The 24,930-nt window shown below is 29.7% G+C and overlaps 3 protein-coding genes across 3 annotated transcripts; all 3 read left to right on the top strand.

Moving 5' to 3' along the window:
• The first annotated feature begins 6,928 nt into the window (after window positions 1–6,928).
• Window positions 6,929–8,549, top strand: LOC122723798 (scopoletin 8-hydroxylase-like). The gene is made up of 3 exons (XM_043957361.1): window positions 6,929–7,565; window positions 7,745–8,090; window positions 8,173–8,549. Exons 1-3 carry the CDS (start codon window positions 7,036–7,038, stop codon window positions 8,416–8,418), a joined length of 1,122 nt encoding a protein of 373 aa, XP_043813296.1. The 5' UTR covers window positions 6,929–7,035; the 3' UTR covers window positions 8,419–8,549.
• A 1,931-nt stretch (window positions 8,550–10,480) lies between these two features.
• Window positions 10,481–12,341, top strand: LOC110617017 (scopoletin 8-hydroxylase). Its single transcript, XM_021759594.2, has 3 exons — window positions 10,481–11,019; window positions 11,617–11,962; window positions 12,045–12,341. Exons 1-3 carry the CDS (start codon window positions 10,520–10,522, stop codon window positions 12,288–12,290), a joined length of 1,092 nt encoding a protein of 363 aa, XP_021615286.2. The 5' UTR covers window positions 10,481–10,519; the 3' UTR covers window positions 12,291–12,341.
• Window positions 12,342–18,212: 5,871 nt separating this feature from the next.
• Window positions 18,213–18,857, top strand: LOC122723888 (calcium uniporter protein 3, mitochondrial-like). Its single transcript, XM_043957810.1, has 2 exons — window positions 18,213–18,345; window positions 18,481–18,857. Exons 1-2 carry the CDS (start codon window positions 18,213–18,215, stop codon window positions 18,855–18,857), a joined length of 510 nt encoding a protein of 169 aa, XP_043813745.1.
• Window positions 18,858–24,930: the final 6,073 nt, after the last annotated feature.

Genomic DNA, 24,930 nt, shown 5'->3' with positions numbered 1-24,930 from the left:
GGAGAAACAGAGTTATCAAAAATAATATTATTTTTTAAATAAACGGAATTTCATTAATATGAAATTTTAACAATAATTAAAAACTTTGCATGGCTATAAAATAAATGATTCGGTAGTAAAACGATAGAATTGGTGGGTGAGGGTATCTTTAACTTTTGAAGTTTTGGGTTATACAAATTTGAGAAAGGGACATCTCCAGCTTAATATCAAAAGCACATTTAAATATGCCATTAATTTTGTTTATTTGTCAAACTTAAATTCATTATTGCTCAAACCTAGCAAACATTCTTTGACTAAACCTTCACTCCTTTTAATATTTAAATAAATTAATTTTGTTTTTTATTTAGCTTTTGAATAAATTACATAATTTTATAAGACTTTTATTTTTTTAAAAAAATTAAAAAAATTTTTTTGACTTAATTGCAAACAAAAATTCTATTAGAAAATAAATTGACCAAGTTATATTGAATGGTTATGAAATTATTAATTTCAAATAACTTCTTTTTATAATTAATTAAATACTTCAAAATAAAAATAAAATGAAAAAAAAAACTTTACGTTCTATTAATTTTTTAATTTAAAATTTAAAATTTAATTTTATATCAAAATAATAATATTTCGTGATATGATGATGAGATTGTAAAATTTATATATTAAAATATTATTTTAATATAAAATTAAATTATAAAATTTGAATTAAACTATAAACTTTAATGAGAAAAATTCATGAAATCAAGATAATTTTTTTAAACCTTTTTTTTCCCTAAAATGAATATGTTTATATTCTAAAGAAAAGGAATATGTCTACGTTCAATAATCGTTAGCTTCTTTACTAATTAAATATTTATATAAAATCGTATTTGTAAATAAAAAAGTGGAATTTTGTTGTTTTGTAAGTTTCATAAATCCGATTAATCCAAAGCTATTAGAGTAAAAACGTTAAATTTACCGATAATTATAGAGGATGTTAAAAATATTAAATTTTATTTTTAATTTAATTTTTTTAAAAATATATATTATTAAAAAATTAAATACAGTATAATTTATATTTAAAATCATGATAATTGATGGATTATTTATTTAAACAAATTAAGATTTTATTTAGTTAAGGTAAACTAATTCAAGAATTTCAGTTTTCTAGAAAATTAATGTGTTGAGTTCATTTAATTGTCATTTTGTCAAACTTTCTAGAAATTTTAAAACATTACTTCATTTATTTACTTTAAGACTCAATTTATTTCGAGTAAAACATTTTTTTTTTAAATATTTTTTATATTTTTTACCATTTGAAATATTTATAAAATTTAATTAATAGAAATTATTTTTTTTATAATTAAAAAATTAAATCATTTTAATAAAAAAACAACTCTCTTTTAAAAATTTAGTCAACAGAAGTTATTTTTTATAATTAAAAAAAGAAGTCATTTCAATAATTATTTTTTATATTTTGATATTTTTATTAAAAAATTTATATATAAAAATTATTAATATATTTAATTTTAAATTAAAAATAAATAATAAAAAATATTTTATATTATTAAAAATATTTTCCATGTAAAATATTTTTTAAAAATAAATTATTTTTCGTAAATAAATATAACCTAAAATGATCAAATTACTTTACAATTTTCAGAAAACAGGGAGTTTGAGCATAACTTTCATTTTAAAATCGTTTACTTTGTATTTTAACTTTCGCTATGCATTTTAGTGTAAATTTACCGTTTTAGTCCTACTATTATTGTTTGTTTACAGAGTTTATTAGACGTTTAATCTTCGAGCACATGACGTTCGTCGATATGCATCAGTGACTTCTCGGGATCAGGTCGGAGTTGTTATTCAATTTCCAACTTGGAAGAAGAAGCAGAAGGAAGAAAAGTATGCGAAGAAGAAAGGAAGGCAAAAGAGGAAGAGGCACGGCCTACTGGTCGCACAGGACGGCACACATGCGAAGAAAAACAGAGTGAAAGAACCGCCAAATCGCCAGTGACGAGGGCTGATGCAAGTCCTGTGCAGATTTTCTAGGGACTGACTGTGGCCAGAGACTCCCTCTGCACCAACGACCACCATAATTTTTAATTAAGAAAATAAACTCACCAAACCAACCACCTTCTTATTAAAAATTGCTAGTAACCTAATAAGTCTTTCTTTCAAATTTATAACCGTAATTATTGACATCAATCATACACAATCTTTCAACCATTTTTAACTTGTCTCTTCAATCCTCAAATAACTTTTTGAAAAAATGACTATACTTATCCTGGGTAATATATAAAAGTTTACTAATTAATTTATTAATTTTAAAAAATATATTAAAATATTTTTAATATTTTTAAAAATATATTAATTAATTTCCATTAATTTTATTATTAAATATTTTATTATTTACTCTATATAATTTTAAAAAATTTATTAATTGATTCATCAAATTTTTAAAAATAATTAATTATTCTATATCAGAAATATTTTAAATTTTTTTACAATACTTAATATTTAAAATTAATAAATAAATAAATTAATTAATTAATTTTTTAAAATATTAAAAATATTTTAATATATTTTTCAAAATTAAAAAATCAATTCATAAATTTTTCCATATAAAAATTAAATAATAATTTTTTCTTAACTTTATAACATTTTAAAATTTGATTTTCAGATTGAACTAATATTATATCTGAGAAAATTTAATATTATATCAGAGAAAATTTCTTTACTTTATTATACTAACTTTTTATTATAACCACAAATGAGAAAAATAATTTAGGAAAAGTAATTATTATCTAATTTTATACTCTAATGTTAATTAATGAAACATATTTTCTCATGTAAAAAAAATTAACATGATCATAAATTGTTAAAATTATTGAGAGATTTATATATGTAACAATTTTTATTTAAAAAAAAAATATGAAACTCTATGACACGGAGAAAAATGAAAGAATTCAAGTAAAATATCGTGTTTTACTAAGAAAGAAATAATTATAATATTAAAAAATAAAAAACTCTTAATAAAATTTATATATAAAAGGTCAAGCGGCATTAATAAAATTTTTAAATTTAAAAAAATAGTTTAACATAATTCATTTCATCTAAAATAAAATTTAAATAAATGTTAATAAAATCATGTGTGAATTTGTTTTATAAATATTTTTTATTAATTAAAAAAATAAATTCTTTTATTTTAAACAAAAAAAATTTATCAAAACAAAATAAATTTAAATTCTAGTGACTTTAATGCTATAAGCCTCCAACCATTCAATAATATATACTCCAGGTCTCACTTCTTTCATTAGTTTTAATTTCACAATTACATCAATTTCTAAATAATTAAATACAATATGATTTCTCTCCCACTATATATAATACTAATACACACTAAATATTCTATTGTCTTCTTGTAAACATGATAAAACCTACACTTATCATCAAACACCAACTTTTATTTAATCAATTTAATTTTAATAACGGCAGAATAATTATCTATACAATAATAAATTTGTTTAATTTTAAATAAAAGTAATGTTTTAAATAATATTTTGTTGTGAAAAATATTTTATATAAAATAAAGAAAAAATTACTTTTTAGTTCCAGTTCCTGAAATTTAACGTAATTAACACTTCTGTCTTTCTATTTTGGCGACCCAACACTTAAATCCCTCACTTTCTCTTCCGTCCAAATTCGTAGTCCTTCAATTCAAAATAGCCGTTTGGGACACGTGAATTGACAAAATTAACCTCCTCCTCCTCTTTCTTCTTCTTCTTCTTCTTCTTCTTCTTCTTCTTCCTACTCTTTCTGCAGCTTCTTCTTCTTTCTTCTTCTTCTTCTTCTTCTTTCTTCTTCTTCTTCTTCTTCTTCTTCCTACTCTTTCTGCAGCTTCTTCTTCTTTCTTCTTCTTCTTCTTCTTCTTTCTTCTTCTTCTTCTTCTTCTTTCTTCTTCTTCTTCTTCTTCTTCTTCTTCTTGAATTTCACATTGAAAGAAGGGTATTTTTGAAAAAAATTATCACATCTTACCTTTGACTCTTTGACCAAACGGTTTAAATGGATGGAAGGACTACGAATTTGGACGGAAGAGAAAGTGAAGGACTTAAGTGTTGGGTCGCAAAAATAGAGAAATAAAAGTATTAATTACGTTAAATCTCAGGGATTAAAAAGTAATTTTTTCTAAAATAAATAAAAATTTAATTTAAAAAAGAAAACAAAATAAAGGAGAAAGAGAGAGAAAGGAGGCTACTAAGGGTTTTGTGAAATGGGAAAATTTGATCTAAAATAATTTAAAATAAATTTAAAACATGAATAAATAATGAAATTTATAAAAAAAGATTAAAAAATTACTTTTTTTTTTGTCGTGATCCACTGTAGATCGAGCCAACGCAAGAATTGCCTTGTGAAATGCGCCCTTCTCTGTTGATCAAAGAAAAGTATGTTAGTTTGACTCTAGGGTCCATAGGACCAGCATCGTCTATTATTCAAACGATTCTCGTCGCAACAGGGCATGAAAATGGGCACATTGCTTTTTTACTTTTTTTTTTTCCCCTTATTTTTAAATAACAAAGAAAAATAAAATACACATCTTAAAACTAAAAGAAAAAGTGTAAATTAAATCCGCCTCTAATAAATCGTTTAAAATTAAAATTTAAAATAATAATACTTTTTACCGATAAATGATAATTAAATTATATCACTATAACTTACCATAAATTTTATTATAATAAAACGCAATAAATTTTATCATATTAAAATAGATAAATTCAGTGGTACTATTAATTCGATGGTAATAAATATATAATAAAATTTAATTATTATATCAGTAATAATATTTAATTGACAGCAAATTCACTGAAATAAAATATATAAAAATAAATATTTAAAATAATCATTATCAAAATTTTAATTTTTTATGATATTATAGACTATAAATTATAAAAAGTACAAAATTTATTTTGCATTTATATATAGAGCAATAAATTAATTTTATATTAGTAATTAATAAAAAATAACTTCCATCTTTATATTTTATTTTGTAATCTTAAAGATTTATTATTTATTTTATGACGTATTTCTCTATATTTTTTTTTTATAATTCACGAAAGGCTTTTTTTTTCTAGTATTTAAACTGCATCTCAAATAATATATTTTCCAATAATTAAATTTTAATATCCATTTATTTGATTAAAAAATATTTTTTATTAATTAGTTTTTTAAAATATTTCAAATATTAAAAAAATAAAAAATAAACAGAAACTTGATTTAATTTTGAAAACGCAGCAGCACACTTGTTGGCAAAGAACTTACAAAGAAAATTTTAGAAGTCCTAAAGTTAGAAATCATAAGGAAAGGAGAAAAACCTGAAAGTTGTATGTCATTTCTTCGTGAATTTCTTTTTGCGGTTCCCACTAAACAAAAAGCCAATTTTACACTACTGTTTTATCTGATTTAGATAGAAACGCATCATTAAATTATTAGAAAATGTTTTATGAACTTTCACCTTTTTAATTATTAATTTTATAAAATATCAAATGACCAAAGAAAAAATTCAAATAAATTAAAATAATGCAAAATTACATCTAAAATAAGAATATGTAGAAAATTAATTTCAAATAGATATGACATTTTCCTTCACTTCAGGGATCATTTGAATTTCAGGAAATGAAAACGCATTCAAAGAACGCATGGGTTTTGCTTTGAATTTGGTTTTGCACCAACCGCAACACATTTTTCACACCCAACTACGGTTTTAAGCTAAATTTGAAATTTTTGTTTAGAGTTTTAAAAAGCGTTGAATTTTAATTTGGGGTTGAGAAATTACTTTCAAGAAGAATATTATATTTTTAAATTTTCATAATTAGTTTCTAAACCTTCATGATTTTTCAACTCTTAAATATATTTAACAATAATTATAATTAAGAATAATACAAACTAGACTATTAATTACTCTATAACTCTATTGCTCTTGAATGAATTTTTCAACAACAATCCTTACTTTCCCACTAATTAACTTTAACTCAATGAATACTAGAGTCTTCTCCACGGTCTCTTTCGGAAAGTGTTGAGTCTGTCACGATGAGAACATTTGTTGAAATGTCCATATCAATATTCAAACTTTATAAAACAAAAGCTAGTTAATTTTCGTATTTTTGTTGACGTAGCATTATTTATGCAAGTTGTGGGACTGGGGAGGGATAATACAAGAATTTAATTCCCTTTCAAGTGGGAATTTGAAGATTAATCAAAGAGTGACATGACTCACCACGCCATTGCCCTTTAAAGGGTTTTGCATAATTTCCCATTTTTTACCAAGTAAAAGCCAAACAAATTATGTACATAGTCAAACCAGACTGCTACTTTCATACATGACATGCTCCATTCTTGGAAATTTTATAACCAATCAACAAGTAACAACCACATCAAAGTTTAAAGCTAATATATCCGAATATATTAAAATTTTAATTTTTATTTAAAATTATCTATAAATTATTATTAAAACTCTAAATAAAATAATTATATTTTAAAGTGCGAATTATAATTTATTTAATAATAATTTAGTATTTTTTACTTAGAATTTAACATGTAATGAAATATAATTAATTGTTTTTTTTTTTAAATTATTTGATATAAGTTTTTAAAGAATTTTTCCTTTTTGAGATATATATTTTCTCTATTTATTAAATTTTTATTACTCGTCATTTTATATGAAAATTACCGATGAATATAATAAAAAAAAATTTTCACACACCTAAATATATATACCCATCAAATATAATTTTGACATGCAATTTAAAATTAAAAAATATATATATATAAATACATGATGAAATTTATATATCAATTTTAAATTTTAATTTTTCAAATCGTAGGATCAACCCATACACTAAGAATTTTCCTTTTATAGTTGCACTCTTTCTTGACAGGAGTATAGTAGTTTCTAGTCCACTTAGCACTAGTTATATATAGTTGGGAGTTCACCAAGCTTATCGCACTACCATCAAACCAATTTCACTTAAGGAAAGCCATTTTCCACTCATCTTCTCTACCCATACAATGGCTCCGGCTCCAAGTTTTTCCGATTCGGACTCATTGTTCAATTTTGTCGTCCGAGACGGCAACGGTGTGAAGGGAATGGTGGACTCAGGCATAACCAAGGTTCCACAACAATATGTGCAACCCAAAGAAGAAAGAATAAACAAATCCGACGCTACCTTAAATGATAATCCACCAATTGACTTGTCCAAGCTCGATGGTCCTGACCATGACCAGGTTGTGGAGGAGATTGTTAGAGCCGCTGAGAATTTAGGCTTCTTCCAGGTTGTGAACCACGGCGTGCCTGTGGAGCTCCTGGAGTCTCTCAAAGAAACAGCTCACAATTTCTTTGGCCAACCACCTGAAAAAAAGGCCATCTATCACAAGGGTTCGAGTGCGTGTCCAAGCTCGAGCCCCAGCCGCAACCCATTGGTGAAGTATGGGACGAGTTTTGCTCCTGAGAAAGAGAAGGCATTAGAGTGGAAAGATTACGTTAGCATGACCTATACCAACGATACTGAAGCACTTGAATTTTGGCCTAAAGAATGCAAGTAAGCATTTTCTTGCTAGTATTTCTCATTTTTCTTGTGGAAAATGACCTAATTCCTCCAAATCCAAAGCTAAATTTTGCAGTCAATATATACCTACTTCAATACATAAGTATCCATGCATTCAAACTTAAAAAATTGAATTTTAATGATAATAATATTTAATTTTTATGCTTTTTCAGGGAAGTCTCTCTCGAATATCTAAAGACATCAATCAAGATGGTGAGAAAACTAGTTGAAGTATTGATGGGGAAGCTTGGAGTGACACTAGATGATGCAAAAATGAATGCCTTAACAGGCTTGAAGACGGTTAATATGAACTACTACCCAGCATGCCCAAATCCTGAGCTCACTGTAGGAGTGGGTCGTCACTCAGACTTGGGCACAATTACAGTGTTATTGCAGGATGGAATTGGCGGTCTTTATGTGAGACTGGAAGAAGACATCAATGGCAAGAAAAAGGGTGAGTGGATGGAGATCCCACCAATCCCTGGTGCTTTGGTCATCAATATTGGGGACACACTAGAGGTCAGACTTTTACAATTCAAAGTCCGCCCACATTAGATTATTATTATTATTATTATTTACTGAAATATGATGGGTTTTGCAGATATTGAGCAATGGAAGATATAAAAGTGCTGAACACAGAGTTCGGACAACAAGCACCCAATCAAGAGTATCGGTTCCAGTTTTTACAATTCCAAAACGAACAGAGAAAATTGGACCGTTGCCTCAAGTGGTGGAAAGAGATGGCGTGGCACGTTACAGAGAGGTTCTGTTTGAAGATTACTTGAACAACTTTTTTGGCAACGCCCATGAAGGAAAGAAGTCTCTTGATTTTGCACGGATCTTTTAATTTTAATTAATTAGCCAACTCTGGCTCCATGAAAAGATCCTTGTTATATGTCTTTTTTTTTTATGTTCCTGTCTTTTTTCCGTACACTAATATGCACGTCTATAATAAAGACAGAATATTTCATATCTTAATCGTCACTTAAGAATTTTTTTTTTTTTTTTTAAAAAGAGCTGTAATTAGCATTGAAATAAGGGGATGTCAGTAATCTAGAAATTCAGAGTGCTTTTTCTATGAATGTCTTTAGTTGCACTTAAAAGCTAAAATACATTATTAATCTAGAATTATAACCAAAATTTTAAAAATTGGATTTCTTTATTTAATTTCTTTTTCTCTAAACAAAATAAAATATATACAAATTTTTTTATATGTAGAAAGTGGTAATATTTATTATATGATCTCACATGGCTTCTAAACTTTGTTATATAGAAAAGATTGACCCGAAAAATATGGATAATTTTTATATATAATCAGCAAAACTGTACGTTTGCAAACACGCCGCCAAGGTCTGAATTGAGTTTCCTTGTTTCTGTGAACCTCAAAAACTGTGCATGTCTGTGTTTATTTATTTATTTAAACTTGGATTTTCTTTTTTTTTTTTGGTAATATATTTAACTTGAGTTTTAAATTTTACAGATTTATGAACCACTCTAATATAACTAAATTAAAGTTTATCTGTTCAGATTTCATTAGATCTTGTTAGTTTGGGAATACATCAGGAATGGATATTTGTTGAATTCAGAGAAGAGGCGCGCCAATATGAGGGTAGGTAACGTTTCGGATAGTTTTAGGTGTTTAATTCAATTAAATCTTATTAAAATTTATCATAGTATATAATTAGATTTGAAATGAATCTAAATTTATAAATTCATGTCTAAAATGAATTTTGTGTTAGATTATATATATATATTGGATATTCATTATTTAAATTTATTTATATAAATAATTATTTAAATATAAAAATTTACTTATATGATAATATTTGTAATTTCTTTACATAGTTTAATTTAAATAATAAAATAATAAGAATATTAAAATTTTAAAATAAAATTATTAATTAAACGTTAACGTATATTATTTAAATAGTAATAATAGAGTTTAGAATGAATTTAAATATTTAAAATAATAATTAAATTTAAATGGAATGCTTTTTGTGGATATTCTATTCATTTCCAACATTACTTAATAGCTATAAAATGTGAAGACGCATACAAGAGGAAGAAACAGACGCATGGACTGTTCTAGGCATATAAGATATCTTCAAGGCTTCAACAATAGGGCATTGATAACGCATGTCCTGAAATATGATTACCACCTTATAGAATCTTCAACGTTTTTCTTTACACTCCATCACATATTTCAAACCCAAAATCTCTTGGAATAGCGAAAGAACAGCTCATGATGTTGGTTTGTCGACATACCTTGTCCCTGTTCTTTACGTGCCACTACACCAAACCCAACCAAGGAGGAGGAATTTGTAATGAATACGTCAGCCTTAACCTCGGTAATACTTGGAGGATTAGGGTGCCTTATTGCCCCATTAGCCTTATGGGATTTGCATGGAAGCATGGATACAATTGTATGAATACTGAATACATCTACGTATTGGTGACGTTGAACCACAGAGAAACTATCACTTTAAGTCTTCAAAAAAAAAAAACAGGAAAAAAACAGTACGTCATATTAACGAGTTCTTTCAATATCATATACATCAGCTAAAAAAGTGCTGGCACATGCTACGTTCTACAAGTCCATTGCCAACGTGCAAGTTGGTGACATGAATATATATATATATATATATCACTTGTCTTTGAAGGAGAATATGTTTGAGGGTTTCTGAAGTAATTAACAGAATCCGTGCCAATGATGCAGGAGTTGTATCATGGCATTGTTCATCCTCTTCACCACTTCACCAAGTAAACGGAGAAAAAATAGCTTTAGTCAAATTAGACTGCTTAGTTGCATAGTTGACCTCTTGCAAAAGTCGATAAAAATGCAATTACATATTCCTCTTAATGCTATAAATTGGCAAACCTAGCACTGCCAAGTATCCATGTCATAAAAACTTCCCACCTGCCAATTCTCCAAGTTAAGTTGTCCCATAATGGCTCCAAGTTTTTCTGATTCTGATTCAATGTTCAATTTCGTAGTCCGAGAGGGCAATGGTGTAAAGGGGATGGCTGATTTGGGCCTATCAAAGGTGCCACAAAAATATGTGCAACCCCCAGAAGAAAGAATAGACAAGCTTAATGCAACCCTTAATAATAACCCACCAATTGATTTGTCAAAACTAGGTGGCCCTTGTCATGACCAAGTGGTTGACGAAATTTCTGCAGCCGCAGAGACTTTCGGGTTCTTCCAGGTTGTGAACCATGGCGTACCCGTGGAGCTGCTTGAAGCCTTGAAGGTTGCAGCTCATAGTTTCTTCGGCCAACCGGCTAAAAAGAAAGCTGCCTATCGCAAGGGTGTGAGCCCTAGCCCGTTGGTGCAGTATGGGACAAGCTTTGCGCCGGAGAAAGAAAAGGCATTGGAGTGGAAGGACTATCTCAGCATGGTTTATTCTAATGATGGTGAAGCTCTCCGATTTTGGCCCGAAGAATGCAGGTAATTAATCATCTCCCTCCATGTTTATGCATTTGTGTTGAAATGATCTAGGTTGATTTCAAGTTCATAGAAAGTCCTAAAATTTTATTTATTTGATTGACTATATATATTCTTTAAATTTCTGAAAAATCAAGGTGATCACATTTTTCTTAATAAATAAAATAAGTTACTTTTTATAATATAAGTTTGTTAAAAATTCACCCAAGTTTAATCAAACGAGGCCTTTCAAGCTGCATTCAACGAAAATCATAGGGGGAGATGGTTGTACTAGACATGCATTGCGTATCAAATCATTAAGTACCTACTTTAATTAAAAATATAAATAAATAAATAAATGGATGGAATTTTTCTTAACATTTACGAGAGGGAAACTTTAATTAATGTAAAAGATATATATTATAGGAAAAGGAAAATACGAGGTTAGCGTACATAATTTAAGAGTCATAACTTAGAGCTCCTCCCTTTGAAAATATACGAAGTTATTGATTTGGAACAGGCTTTGGCCCGAAGAAGAATTTAGTCTATTTATAATTGCTAGAAATATTTTAAGTGATAAAATATTGTTAAATAGTTGTTCAATTTAATTTGTATCTTCAGGGAAGTTGCACTCGAGTTCTTAAGAACATCAACCAAGATGGTGAGAAAATTACTAGAAATTTTGATGGGGAAGCTGGGAGTAACTCTAGATGAAGAGAAAATAGATGCTCTAACAGGCTTGAAGATGGTTAACATGAATTTCTACCCAGCATGTCCAAATCCTGAGCTCACAGTAGGCGTGGGTCGCCACTCAGACTTGGGAACCCTCACAGTGTTGCTGCAGGATGGAATTGGTGGGCTATATGTGAAAGTGGAAGAAAACATGGAAGGCAAGAAAAAGGGTGAGTGGATGGAGATCCCACCAATCCCTGGTGCTTTGGTCATCAACATTGGCGATACATTACAGGTTAGACTTTTAAAATATTCAAAGTTTTGAAAATTCTGATGAATATAAATTAATTAATGTGGATGATGATTTACTTTGGTAGATTGTGAGTAATGGAAGGTACAAAAGTGCTGAACATAGAGTGCGAACCACAAGCACCCAATCAAGAGTGTCCATCCCAGTTTTTGCAATCCCAAAAGGAACTGAGAAAATTGGACCATTGGCTCAAGTGGTGAAGAAGGATGGTGTGGCTCGTTACAGAGAGGTTATGTTTGAGGATTATATGAACAATTTCTTTGGTAATGCTCATGGAGGAAAGAAGTCCCTTGACTTTGCACGGATCTATTAGCTATAGCTTCACCCCAGCTCCTGTTTTATGTCATATTTACTTTCTTGTTTACCAATATGATTTTTTTAAAATATATAATATATTAATATATTGTACTTTAATAATAAATTTTTGATTATGAATAATAACATAACGAATTGCTAGGCATCCTCTCAACTATGATAATATAAACTTCTATTTTAAAAGAAAGTATTTTTGAGAGATTTTTTTAAGATTTAAAAATATTAAATTTATATTTAAGAGAGATTAATGTTATTTAAAATAATAATTTTAAAGGTTATACGTTTAAAAACCTCCATTACTAAATATCTTATTATTAGAATCTTCAAATATGTAAAAAAAAAAAAAACAACTTTCATTTTTTAGTTAACTCATTTAATTAATTAATTGATTGAGAATGTCTTCTTTTAGAGGTCATAAAAAAAGTTGGAAAACCTCAATTTTCAACTTACAAATTCGATAAATTGACAATGTTTTATTTTTAAAACTTTTAAATATACTAAAAACTTTTACGTTATTCTAAAATAATAAAAATTATAAAAATTTGAAAAGCATGAAAAAACCTTATTTATAGTATAACTTGGATTAAAATGATGCATGTCATTACCAAAAAAGATATAACAGGTAACTAATAGAAAGCAGCAATAATTTTTCAAGTTTGCTTGATATATCAAGTTTGCTTGATATAGAAATTCCCGAAATTCCCGAAATCTTGATATAGAAATTTTCCAAATATTACAACTATCCTCGTTCATCCTTAATTGATGGTGTGAGATTCTGAAATTCGAAGATTATCATATGAAAGAGATTAGCAGATGAGAACATCTGAACAATAGCTCGATTCAATAAGAAAATCAAAGATTGATTCAAAGTGCTTAAAGATTGATTCAAAGTGGAGTGAATGCAGAAAATGAATGAGAGTCTATGAGTTAATTGAGAGTTGAGTTTGTAAAGATTAAGATTTTCTTGGGTGGGTTAGATTATTGGTGTATATATTTCATCGGATTGGATATGGATGGATTCTTACAAATATATTAGGAGGCTTATTGATGGTGAACATTTGACTAATAAATGCAGAGTCGGCTAGCACATATTCTATCTATCATGCATGTTATATCAATCTAATTTATTACACGTACATTTATGATATCAGGGATATACTAGGGAGACGACCAATCTGTAAAAAACCGACATTCTACCTTGATTTTCTTAGATTATGTCCGACTTAATTGATCAAAGTGAATTCTACTCAATTACTAAAATCAATCGGACTATAAACACGTGTCTCAATCAGAGCAATCTTATACTTTATACATCGTCGTTCATATATTAAAATTTTCTCACTCTTATTTTTTTGAAAATTCATATTAAAATTAATTTTAAATTACTTATATTAACAATTTTACCTTTAATCTTTTATTATACATGAATTTTGATAAGTTTAATAATAATATTAAATTTTTATACATAAATTTATTAATACTTTTATTTTTTAAAGTCGAGTGTCTTTATCAATTTTTACACCAAAACTAAGAAAAGGATTTGACGGTTGCCTTCGGCTCGCTTTTGGAACGTAACGGTGTAGCTCTTTATAGAGAGAATGGGTTGGGAGATTATGTGAACAATTTCATTGGTAATGGCCATGATGAAAAGAAGTCTATTGATTTTGTGCAAATGATCAATTAGATTTCTGCTGTCAATGCTCTCTTCTTCTTCTTTTTCTTCTACTTATGCTCTCTACGATTAAATAAGTTTGTAATTGTGATTGAAAATAAATATATCAAGTTTTTAATTACCCCTTGTTTGTAGAGAAAATATAAATACATCATAAATTTCTTTTTAAAATTTTAATATGGATGATGAAACAACTTTTTCTATATTAAATTTTATAATTTTAATATAAATAATTAATTTTTATTTATATTTTAATTTTAGATAAATTTTAAACTGAAAATGAAAAAAAAAAAAGTAAAAAACGGTTTTAGAGCTATTTCTGACTTGAAGTTATTTTGTCTAAAACTATAACCTAAATTTAATAGACATATTGCAAAATTTCTGTTTTGACAGTTTTACAAAATTCAAATTGTTTAGATAACTACAAATATAATAAGATCAAGATTAGAATAACAATCACAATAAGAGTAATAGATTTATTATACTTCTTTTTAAATTTTAGATACATATTTTTTTGTCTAAAAAAAATCTATATAAAAGCAATGACATCTTCATAGTTATTTCCCTTCTCCCATTCTCTTCTTTTGGTTCCTCTCTTGTTAGAACCCTTGACTACAGTTGAAGATTAATCAAGTTGAAATTTATTTAAAACCATGAGATTTGTTCTTAATTTTTGTTTTTAATCTTTTTATATTCACGAGAAATACTAATTTCATTATTGTCGTTTTAAAAATTTAAAAAATTATTTAATTTGACTAAAACAAATAACAATTAACATATCTTTTTATATTAAGACACTAATTGATTTGATTTAAATATTTAACTTGCAATTATTGATAAGTTTGATTCTCTTTTTAAAGTAATTAATTAACTAAGTTTACATACTTAATCAAATTATTAATTAATTAAAAATTAATTTATGTGTTATATAAATTAATTTAATCTTAAAAAAGAATTGATGAAATTCTTTTGTTTGAACACCATTTAGACAATTAAGTGAACCATCTTCTCAACTTTAATTACCTTTAACTTTTAATTAATTATTTATTTTATCATCTCAATCACATTATTTTATTTTATCTTAGTTTTTACTTAAAATCAATTTATACAATAAATTTGTTTTTTCTTTTCTCACTTTTAAATTATTTTTTTCTATTTAATATTTAAATTAAATAATTTTAAATTTTTTATGGATTGATACTATTTATTTTATTTATAAAAATTAATTAATAAAAAAAATTAATTTGGATTGACGGATTTCGACGCCATCAATGGAATCACAAACTAATTAAATTAAGAGATAAATAAAATATTTTAATTTTCAAAATTAACTACTGGTAGTAATTTCTCATTGTTTGTGATCATGAAGTTGAAATTACTTGGAAGCAGTGTTCTGCATTTCTAAGTTTTAAAAGGTGGCTACTAACCAATTTTAACTTATTGATATCATTTTTAGGGTTAAAAGATACTGTATTTGATTTTTCAAGCAGAGCAGTTATACGAAAAAGAATTTCAAAGATTGCTTTTAATCAAAACAAAAAAAAATATATATATTTTTCCTTTTAAATGTTTTTGTATTTTTGAAATATGTTGCTTTTAGCTATTAATACAATATCTTTTGGGAAAAAAAGTTTCAATCTTCTAGTGCTAGTAAGCCCTATTGTAGAAAAACACATGCAATGACTAATATAAATTTAGTAATGTATGTTTATGCTTTGATAATAAATGTCACTTTGGTAATAAATGACAATGAAGCAGTGGACATAAATTATTAAATTAATTAATTATTTTAATATATAAACTATATGAATTTATATAAAATAAATTAATATTTAATATATTTAACACCCCTCTAAATTTAATATAGTATTATAGTTTCATTAGAGTTGTGGCTTTCATTACGTATAAAAATTATAACCACATATTAATTATTAAATGTTAATTATATAGTTGTATTTGATGACCGCTGGGTTTTTTCATCTCAGTCTAGGGCCAGACCCGCTAGGACAGTTCATAGCCTGAAGGCTACTAAGCCTCCTACAAGAGCCAGGGCCAGTCCATTCAGTTTAAAGACCGGACTCCAGTCCTTTTCTTCAAATAGGCCGGTCTAGCTCTCCCGGCCCGATTGACAGATTCCCTCCGAGCCCGATGGACAGATTCCCTCTGAGCCTAGTCTTAACCTCATCCTCCAGCCCAGCCCAGAACTAGAAAGGAGTTCAGCCCCTACGCCTTGTGGGACCCTCCGCATGCGCGCCCGGGGAGAATCAGGAGCCATTATGCATGGGACAGAGATCTGATTCCCTCGTACGTCCATATCAACGTAGCAGGGACAGGTGGTCCAATGATACACGTTCTGTTAACACGTCACTAGCAGACAAAAGGAAACATATAAAAGGAGAAATACTCTCCTCTAGGTCTAAGTTTTTCCAGATTTACAGAACCCATTGTAAAACTCCATTTTTCTGGATCTCAGATCATCAATTGGCACCGTCTGTGGGAACGAAGGAGATCTTTTTATTGCCGGAGTTCCACTCTCACAAATACCCACTGAGATCCACAATGGCTAACCACAACGAAAATAACATCACTCCAAATGACTTGAGCTCTGCCCAAGAGGGGCAGCAGTTCTCTTTTTCTAGTCCTACAACGCCAAACAACCAAACACCAATCCCCTTCAACCCCTCGCCAAGTCTGGCGGGGAATGCTTCCGTCGCCACCTTATCCAACCAAGACCTTCAAACCATGGCCCTCCAACTACAAAGCACCGCCCACTGGTTAGGGCAGATAATGCAGCAACGGGGCCTTAGCACCCCCACAAACGTGCCACTAGTGGTAGAAGAACCCCAGACCAACGAACCTCAGCCTACCTTCAACCACCCCAGAACTGTCAGCCAAGAAACTGGAGACGGGAGGAGGAGAGCCGGAGAAGAGGAAGAGCCGGAAGCTCGAGTTCATGGAAGGAGGGTGAGGGAGCTGATAGAGAACGATGAAGTCAATAGCTACTCCGCCGGAACCACCGGAAGAGTGGGGAGCGAGACATGGGAAGAGGAGGGTCGCCAAGAGAGGAAGCATAGGCGAGAAGAAGAAAGTGTAGACCAGAAGTTACAAAAGATGAGAGAACAACTCTTGGCCGAGCTAGGAACGAAGGATCAGAACCAAGCCTCTTCACCCTTCTCGAAGTGGGTGCAGTAAGAGACTGTCCCCAAGAAGTTTATGATGCCGCCTATGGCCGCATACGACGGGGCTGGGAACCCCAGGGAGCATGTCTTGAACTATAAGACTTTCATGGAGCTGCAAACTTTGTCAGACGCCCTAATGTGCAAGGTATTTCCTACGACGCTCTCGGGGCCAGCACGGGCGTGGTTCAATAGCCTTGAGGCAGGAAGTATTAGTAGCTTTGGAGATCTGGCCACCCGCTTCATCAGCCGGTTTATCACCGGGGTGCCCGTAGATAGGAAGACGAGTTACCTGGAGACGGTCAGACAGAGGAGAGACGAATCACTCAGGGAATACGTCGCCCGTTTCAATACGAAGGCCTTGCAAATCTCCGAGCTCGATGAAGGAAGGGCTGTAGAAGCCATGTAGAAGGGGACGACCTCAGCCGAGTTCTTTGGTTCATTGAGCAGGAAGCCCCCGATCTCACTGGCTGAGCTAATGAAGTGGGCTGAAAAGTACATAAGGCAAGACGATGCCTTAGTGACAAGCAGGTTCGCCAGGGGAGCGTCAGACAAGGGGAAAGCAGCGGAGGAAGGAAGACCGGAGAAGCACGAGAAGAAGCATGGCAAGAGACCTGAGCCTCACCGACAACCCTGGGATCGAAGGGACCAAAGACCTTCCCCTCGGGTCTCAGAACAAAGGACACTCCCCCCGTGGGTTCCGGAGACACCGACCCCCCTCAACTAAGGGAGAGCAGATTTCGGTCTAAACCGAAAAACCGAACCGAACCGGTTGATTTCGGTTTATCGGTTCAGTTATTCGGAATAATCAGTTTGGTTCGGTTAATATATTTAAAATTATTCGATTTTTGATTCGGTTCGGTTTAAACATGTTAAATAACCGATCAAACCGAAAAAACCGATCAATCGGTTTGCCGCATTTCCTCTCCCGCGGTCCAACCTTCGGATACCTCAAAACCTGAGCAAAACCAACATTGCTCCCGATCCAGGAGATAATGGCATCTTTAGACGGTTGTTCCACACGAGAGCCCTTCTCCAGACGCCTGCCTCCCCAGAGCTCCATTCGATGCAAATGGGGGAAAGCCTGATGGAAAAACTCAGGTCCTTTGACATCGCAAAGAGTAGGATCAGATTGGACGGCCTGGTACCACCGGAAACCAACTATTTAGATGGATCTAGGCCGGAGAGGGAACCGGAGAAGGAAGGTTTGTCGGCGGAGGACGTGAGGAAGTTACTCTGGGCCGCGCAATTGGAAATGGTGAAATCAAGGCTTTCCTCTCCCGCGGTCCAGCCTCGGATACCTTAAAACCCGAGCAAAACCAACATTGCTCCCGATCCAGGAGATAATGACATCTTCAGACGGTTGTTCCACAAGAGAGCCCTTCTCCAGACGCCTGCCTCCCCGGAGCTCCGTTCGATGCAAATGGGGAAAAGCCTGATGGAAAAACTCAGGTCCTTTGACATCGCAAAGAGTAGGATCAGATTGGACGGCCTGGTACCACCGGAAACCAACTATTTAGATGGATCTAGGCCAAAGAGCGAACCGGAGAAGGAAGGTTTGTCGGCAGAGGATGTGAGGAAGTTACTCTGGGCCGCGCAATTGGAAATGGTGAAATCAAGGCTCAGAGAGGTGGAGAATAGCTGGATATCTTATCGGCCCCAAGCCCAACCTAGCAGATTTCGGTTTGAACAGAATCCGAATGGAACTCTTCTTTAAATTTCATTGCCTTGCCCGGTCGCACAATTTTAGATCCAATTTCCTGCATAGGAGCCTTGTAAATATTTATTAATGGTTAAATTAATAAAAATAAATAAATAGATAAACAAAAGCATGAAAAACATACTAATTTTTTTGAAGCATAAAAAATTAAATATCAATTATGATATGATATACAAATAAAGATATAATTTTAATAAATTTTTTTAAAATGTAATTTATATGTATACTTTTGTTATTTGGATCAATGAATGCAATTATAATACAGAAAATATTTTGTTAACAAAATAATTTATTTTTTATTGTTTACTTTTAATTTAAAGAATAAAATATACAAATTTATATATAGATATTTTTTTATAAAGTTATATATATAGAGAGAGATGTTTTACTAAAATTTTAAAATGTAAAATTATTTATTTTTTCATTAATTATTTTTTAAAATATTTTAAATACTAAAAAATATTTAAATCTGCCTAATTTTTTACTCTTCCTATTAGACAGAGGAAGGCCTTTTTCTTTATTGAGGATGTGGATAAATCTTTCTTCATTGATGAGTCTTTTTGTTTTTATTTTGATTTTGGTATGTGCTTTAGGGTTTGTAAATGGTGCTCTTATTGTCTATTAAGTCTGAACTACTAGCATGCATGTGATTGTAGGATATATTGTGTTTGACTTATTTGATTAGTTTTTTCTTGTGTGCTTGATGTTTCTTTAATTTTTCATGAAAGTTAAAAGACTCCCATCGTTGATTTCGACAATCTAAATTATAATCCTTTTTATCTCAATATTTTTAAATTAAGGACGATGTGCTTTAGTATGCCACATATTGGATTTTCAGGTGTCCTGCTATGAGCTCCAGTGTTTTCTTCGGACAACAGCATTCTTGTTTTGGCTTTTTTTTATTTAAAATTAAAGTAATTATTTGATCGGTTTAGTTTAAAATCGAATTGAATATATCAAATATGATGTTCTGAAATTCAAATAATAGGATTTTACAATGTATTTCTAAGTATTTCTAAGTTTAGTTAAGGAAGATCACATTTTTTTCCCTTTTATCCCTCTTTCTTTTGTCTTGATGTATAATAGCCTTTTTATTATAATGTCATCTGTCTTTATTACTCAGACCGTACATACGGACGAATCAGAGTATCATTTCACGCTATTTAATTCTCTCGACGCGCATGCTAGTAGAGCTGCGAAGTGATTGAGCCGACTATTTTGCCCCACGTCACATCACCAGACTAGATTATCTCCTGTTGGATCTGTGCTCATGGCTGGTGCCCTGCTCTACGTCACCGAATTAGGGCTTGTAATATTGGGTCAGTTTGCTTGAAAATGGCCTAATAGTTTATGAGCCTGTAATCTTATTCAGGACCCGGCCTCACCCTAGGTGTAAGAGGCCGCGATTATCAAAATCGAACTAATTTTAAATAGAAATTAATTTGAATCAAACTGGTTTTATTTTATTTGGTTTGGTTTAATTGATTAAATTTTTTTAATAAATTTTTTATTTTTTACGTTTTATTTTTGTTTTTAGTATTCTCAATTTTAATTATTGTCTAAACTTTTTATATTATAAAAAATAAAATACTATTATTCACTAATCGATTTAATTTTATTAATTTTTTATAATAAAAATTAAAATAAAATAAAATAATTAAAATTTTTAAAAATAAAAATTAAATAAAATTTTTTAAATTAATTCGATTCATCAATCTTTTAAATTTAAATTGAATGCTATTTACTTTTAGACTATAAGTTTATTGTTTTTGTGTAAGAGCTTTCTATTTTCAGTTTGATTGGGTTTTCAATAGGCTTAAGGCCTAGGCTTTTTTTTTTATTGATTTTTTGTTATTTAATTAAGAAATTATATCTTTAAAGAAACCTAAAAAAGAATATCTTCAGCTTGTACTATACTACTGTCCTAATAAAGAGACAAAATTAATTATAACTAATAAGAACATGTTTGAATATATACATATATCTATATTTATTATAAGACAATTCAAATACGAAAATTATTGAAAAAATTTGAAAAAAAACATAAAGAAAAAGGAGATTAAATATTGAATAATGGAATTGTGATGGTTCATATCTTATGAAAAATACCAATGTCAAATTTGAATTTTGTATATTTGAATACCCATAATCTAGAGTTATTTATATAAATAAATAATTAAATATAATTATATAATATTATTTATACTTTTTTACACATATTTACATGTAAAATAAAAAATTTAAAATTAAGCTTTAAATGATATCAATTATAATTTCGAATATATTTACTAATAATAAGATGTGTAACGAATTTGAATAATTCAATAGAAATTTTAATTAGAATTAAATGAATTAAATTATTAAATTTATTAAATAAATTAAATTTTCGAATGAGGTAATTTTCATAGATATACATCGATACACTAGTTATTTAAAAATTCTCAATAAAATTAATTTAATATGATATTTTTTTAGAAATTTAATATGATGTTTAATTAAAAATAAATTGAATCAAGTATCATCTATAAGATGTGTAAAGAATTTGAATAATTTAATAAAAATTTTAATTAAAATTAAATGAATTAAATTATTAAATTTATTAAATAAATCAAAATTTCAAATGAGATAATTTTCATAGGTACACTAATCATAATTGACCAGTTAAACTTTTTAAATTTTGAAAGTTCAATGTTTTTAGATGTTTGCAGAGATTATCAGTATGTGTTGTCAATTTTACAGAATGTGCGAATTGAATTGATTAGGAGCCCTGTGAATTTTACGACTCGTCATCTTGTTAGAGCTGTTCAATTCAATTCAATTCAGGTTTTTATGTGTGAGATTTTACTCAATGCCAATTGTATTATTACAATTCTTGCTGCTGATTTATAGTAATAAATATGTCATTTTCTTTAAAGAAATATCCTCCATAAAGATAAAATAGAGTATTAATTATTTTTAGCAAATGGGTATAAATTAATTAATGTATAATACCATGCTAATATTTGTACGGACATCTCAAGCTCTTTCATAGTAATTAGTGTGCAAATCAACTCCTTGAAGAATATCTCCAACTCTTGGCTCTTGCTCCCATATTTACTGAAAAAAAAAAAATCTCCATTCTGAATTATTATACAGATAAAATCACATAACCATTTACCTATTCCTTTTATGGAATTTACACAAAGCATTCGATCGGTTCGGTTCAAAATCAAACCGAATCGAACTGAATAAATCGAAATTTTAATATTTATAAAAACCGAACCGAATTGATTTTAATCAGAAACTGAATCGAACCGAACCGGTCTGATTCGGTTTGATTCGATTCGGTTTGATCGGTTTTGATTTTTAATAAATTTTTTATTTTTTAAACTTTATTTTTAATATTTTAAAATTTAATTAAAATATTTTAATATTAATATGATTTAGTTTCTCAATATTATTGAAAAAAATATATTATTATCACTAATCGGTTCGGTTTGATTTTTTCAATTTTTTCTGATCAAAACCGAATCGAACTAAAAAAACTGAAATTTTTAAAATTAAAAACCGAACTGAACCGAAATAAATAAAAAATTGAATCGAATTTTCAAATTAATTCGGTTCGATCGATTTTTTCGGTTTGAAACGAATACTGCTCACCCCTAGTTGAGACTCTAGAGCCACTGGTACTGGATCTTCCTTAGAGAGGCATTAGTGATTTGAGTTAAATCTCCATCAATTGACTATTCTCAGTTTGATTGTGAGCATACAGAATAAAAATTTGTTGATTGATGTTATAGATTATAGGAAGTAAATATATTAATATAGGAAGTAAATATATTAATATAGGAAGTAAATATTGATAGATGAGTTAGTTGTTTAATTTTAGGGATTGTATAAGCATAGATTTGATTTTCTTATTTTCCTTCTTGTTTTGATACTGTCTTTTATATATAAATAGCTTGTAATCTTTATTATGAAATATAATAACAAAATATTATATTTCTACATGGTATCATAGCCAGAGCCAGGTTCGTAGAGATTTTTTTTTTCTCTCTCGTCAAGTTTTAAATTTTTAAAAATTTAGGACTCCTGTTCTTTTGTGTTATCCATTTAAAATAATATTTGTCTCTGACCGTTCACCTAAAGATGATGCCAAAGTCGCCTTGCAGCTCCTTTGTCAAATTTGTGGTTCGTTTGGGTGTTGAGTGGAGGCTTTTTTTAATACTATTCATTTGGGTTACTCATAAAGAGTAACTTTTGGAGACTTAGTGCTCTATTTATTTATTTGGGTTACCTATAAAAGGGTAATATTTGGAGACTTAGGGCTCTATTTATTTGGGTTACCCATAAAAGGGAAACATTTGGAGACTTAAGGTTCTGTTCATTTGGATTACTCATAAAGGGTAACATTTGGAGACCTAGGACTCTGTTCATTTGAGTTACTCACGAGAACTGTTCATTGGGTACTGTTCACGAGTCACGAGTACTGTTTACGGATTCGAAATTCTATTCACAGTAAGGTGATTAGTCTTATTAATCATTATGAGTTTGTTAAAAAATTAATGGAATATTTGAAATTTTTATATGTAAGGCGTTTTACCAAGTTGAGAAAATGTGGTCTCCCGTTCTAGTGCTGAATCTGAATGTGGAGTCGTGGCAAAAACGGTTTGTGAAGTTTTGTGGGTACATCAATTATTGGAAGAAGTTGGGTTTACAAATATACTAAGTTGTATGGGACGAGTTGATTATATATGTAACAAGTTGGGTATTATTAACATTTATATTTCAACTTGAGGGAGAGTGTTACAGATTATAGGAAGTAAATATATTAACATAAGAAGTAAATATTGATAGATGGGTTAGTTGTTTAATATTAGGGATTGTATAATCATAAACTTGATTTTCCTATACATAAATAGGTTGTAATCTTTATTATGAAATATAACAACAAAATATTATATTTCCAAAATTGACATTACATATGTCTGATTGAATTTCATTCTAGCTGTTCACAGAATCACTCTCTTGTTTGAATAATGAGAATTCAGCTAAATGTTGAAGAGTCCGAAATCAGAACCTCTTGATGTTCTCCCCACACACTTATCCTTCTTCAACTTTTCTTTAATTTTTTTTTTTAAGAATGGATATTGAATTGTTTTTTTTAACTGACTGGCTAGAAAACTTGTTCTTGTGGATTTAATTCTCTTTGTTTGATTATCTTCAATGGAGAGATATGGCTAGAGAAAAAGTTATTCTTCTTTTTTGTCATTGAGGACTGGAAGTTGGATAATATATTGTTTCAAGACATTTACGTATTTTTTCCAAATTTTCTCCTATTTTGTGATCTGATACTGATGAGATCATTAAATATGTTAGGAGGACCACTAATTTGTATTACCACGTGGACTGTAGATGTAGGAGAGTTGAGGGAGATCATTGACATCTAATTTTATTACGTGTTATTATTAGATGTGCAAGTTCCCTCTTGTACCGCAAGTAATCATGCCATGATTATTTTTTTCCTTTAGGACTTCTATTGATTACAAAAACTTTCAGCATTCCTTAGCCCATATGTGTGGAGTTCTGATTTAAAGCATCTGTGATTGTCGTCTTTCCAATTGCTGTTACTTTACTTATTGCCCTTGTTTATCAGATTCAAGTGGGCCCTAGTAGCGCAGAAAGTTGGATGAGCAAAGTATAGCAAGTATCAAACATTCATCATGGCAAAGAAATCTCAGAGACGCCCTGTGCGACAGGAAAGAGACCAATCTGGGTGTATGTGGGGTTTAGTTAGTATGTTTAACTTCCGCCATGGTCGATCAACTCAAACGTTGCTTTCAGATAGGAGACATGGGCCCAGGCGTGCTGTTGGTGAGAAACTCTCTTCTACATCCATAATCTAAACAATTATTTGACATTTGTCAGCATATAGGTGGACACACACACATGCAATGTAGAATCTTTGGGCAAGAAGGGATGGCACATGCAACATGCAGCATACTTTCTATGATTTTTATCTGGCCAATCTTCTTTAGAATGAAGCAAATTCAGGAAGCATTGATAACCTGTTAATGATTTTGTACTTATT

Source organism: Manihot esculenta, chromosome 6 (genome assembly GCF_001659605.2).
Source record: "Manihot esculenta cultivar AM560-2 chromosome 6, M.esculenta_v8, whole genome shotgun sequence".
In the NCBI taxonomy this organism is placed as follows: Eukaryota; Viridiplantae; Streptophyta; class Magnoliopsida; order Malpighiales; family Euphorbiaceae; genus Manihot; species Manihot esculenta.
Note: the sequence above shows the minus strand (reverse complement) of the source record. Positions and strands in the feature narration are given on the sequence as shown.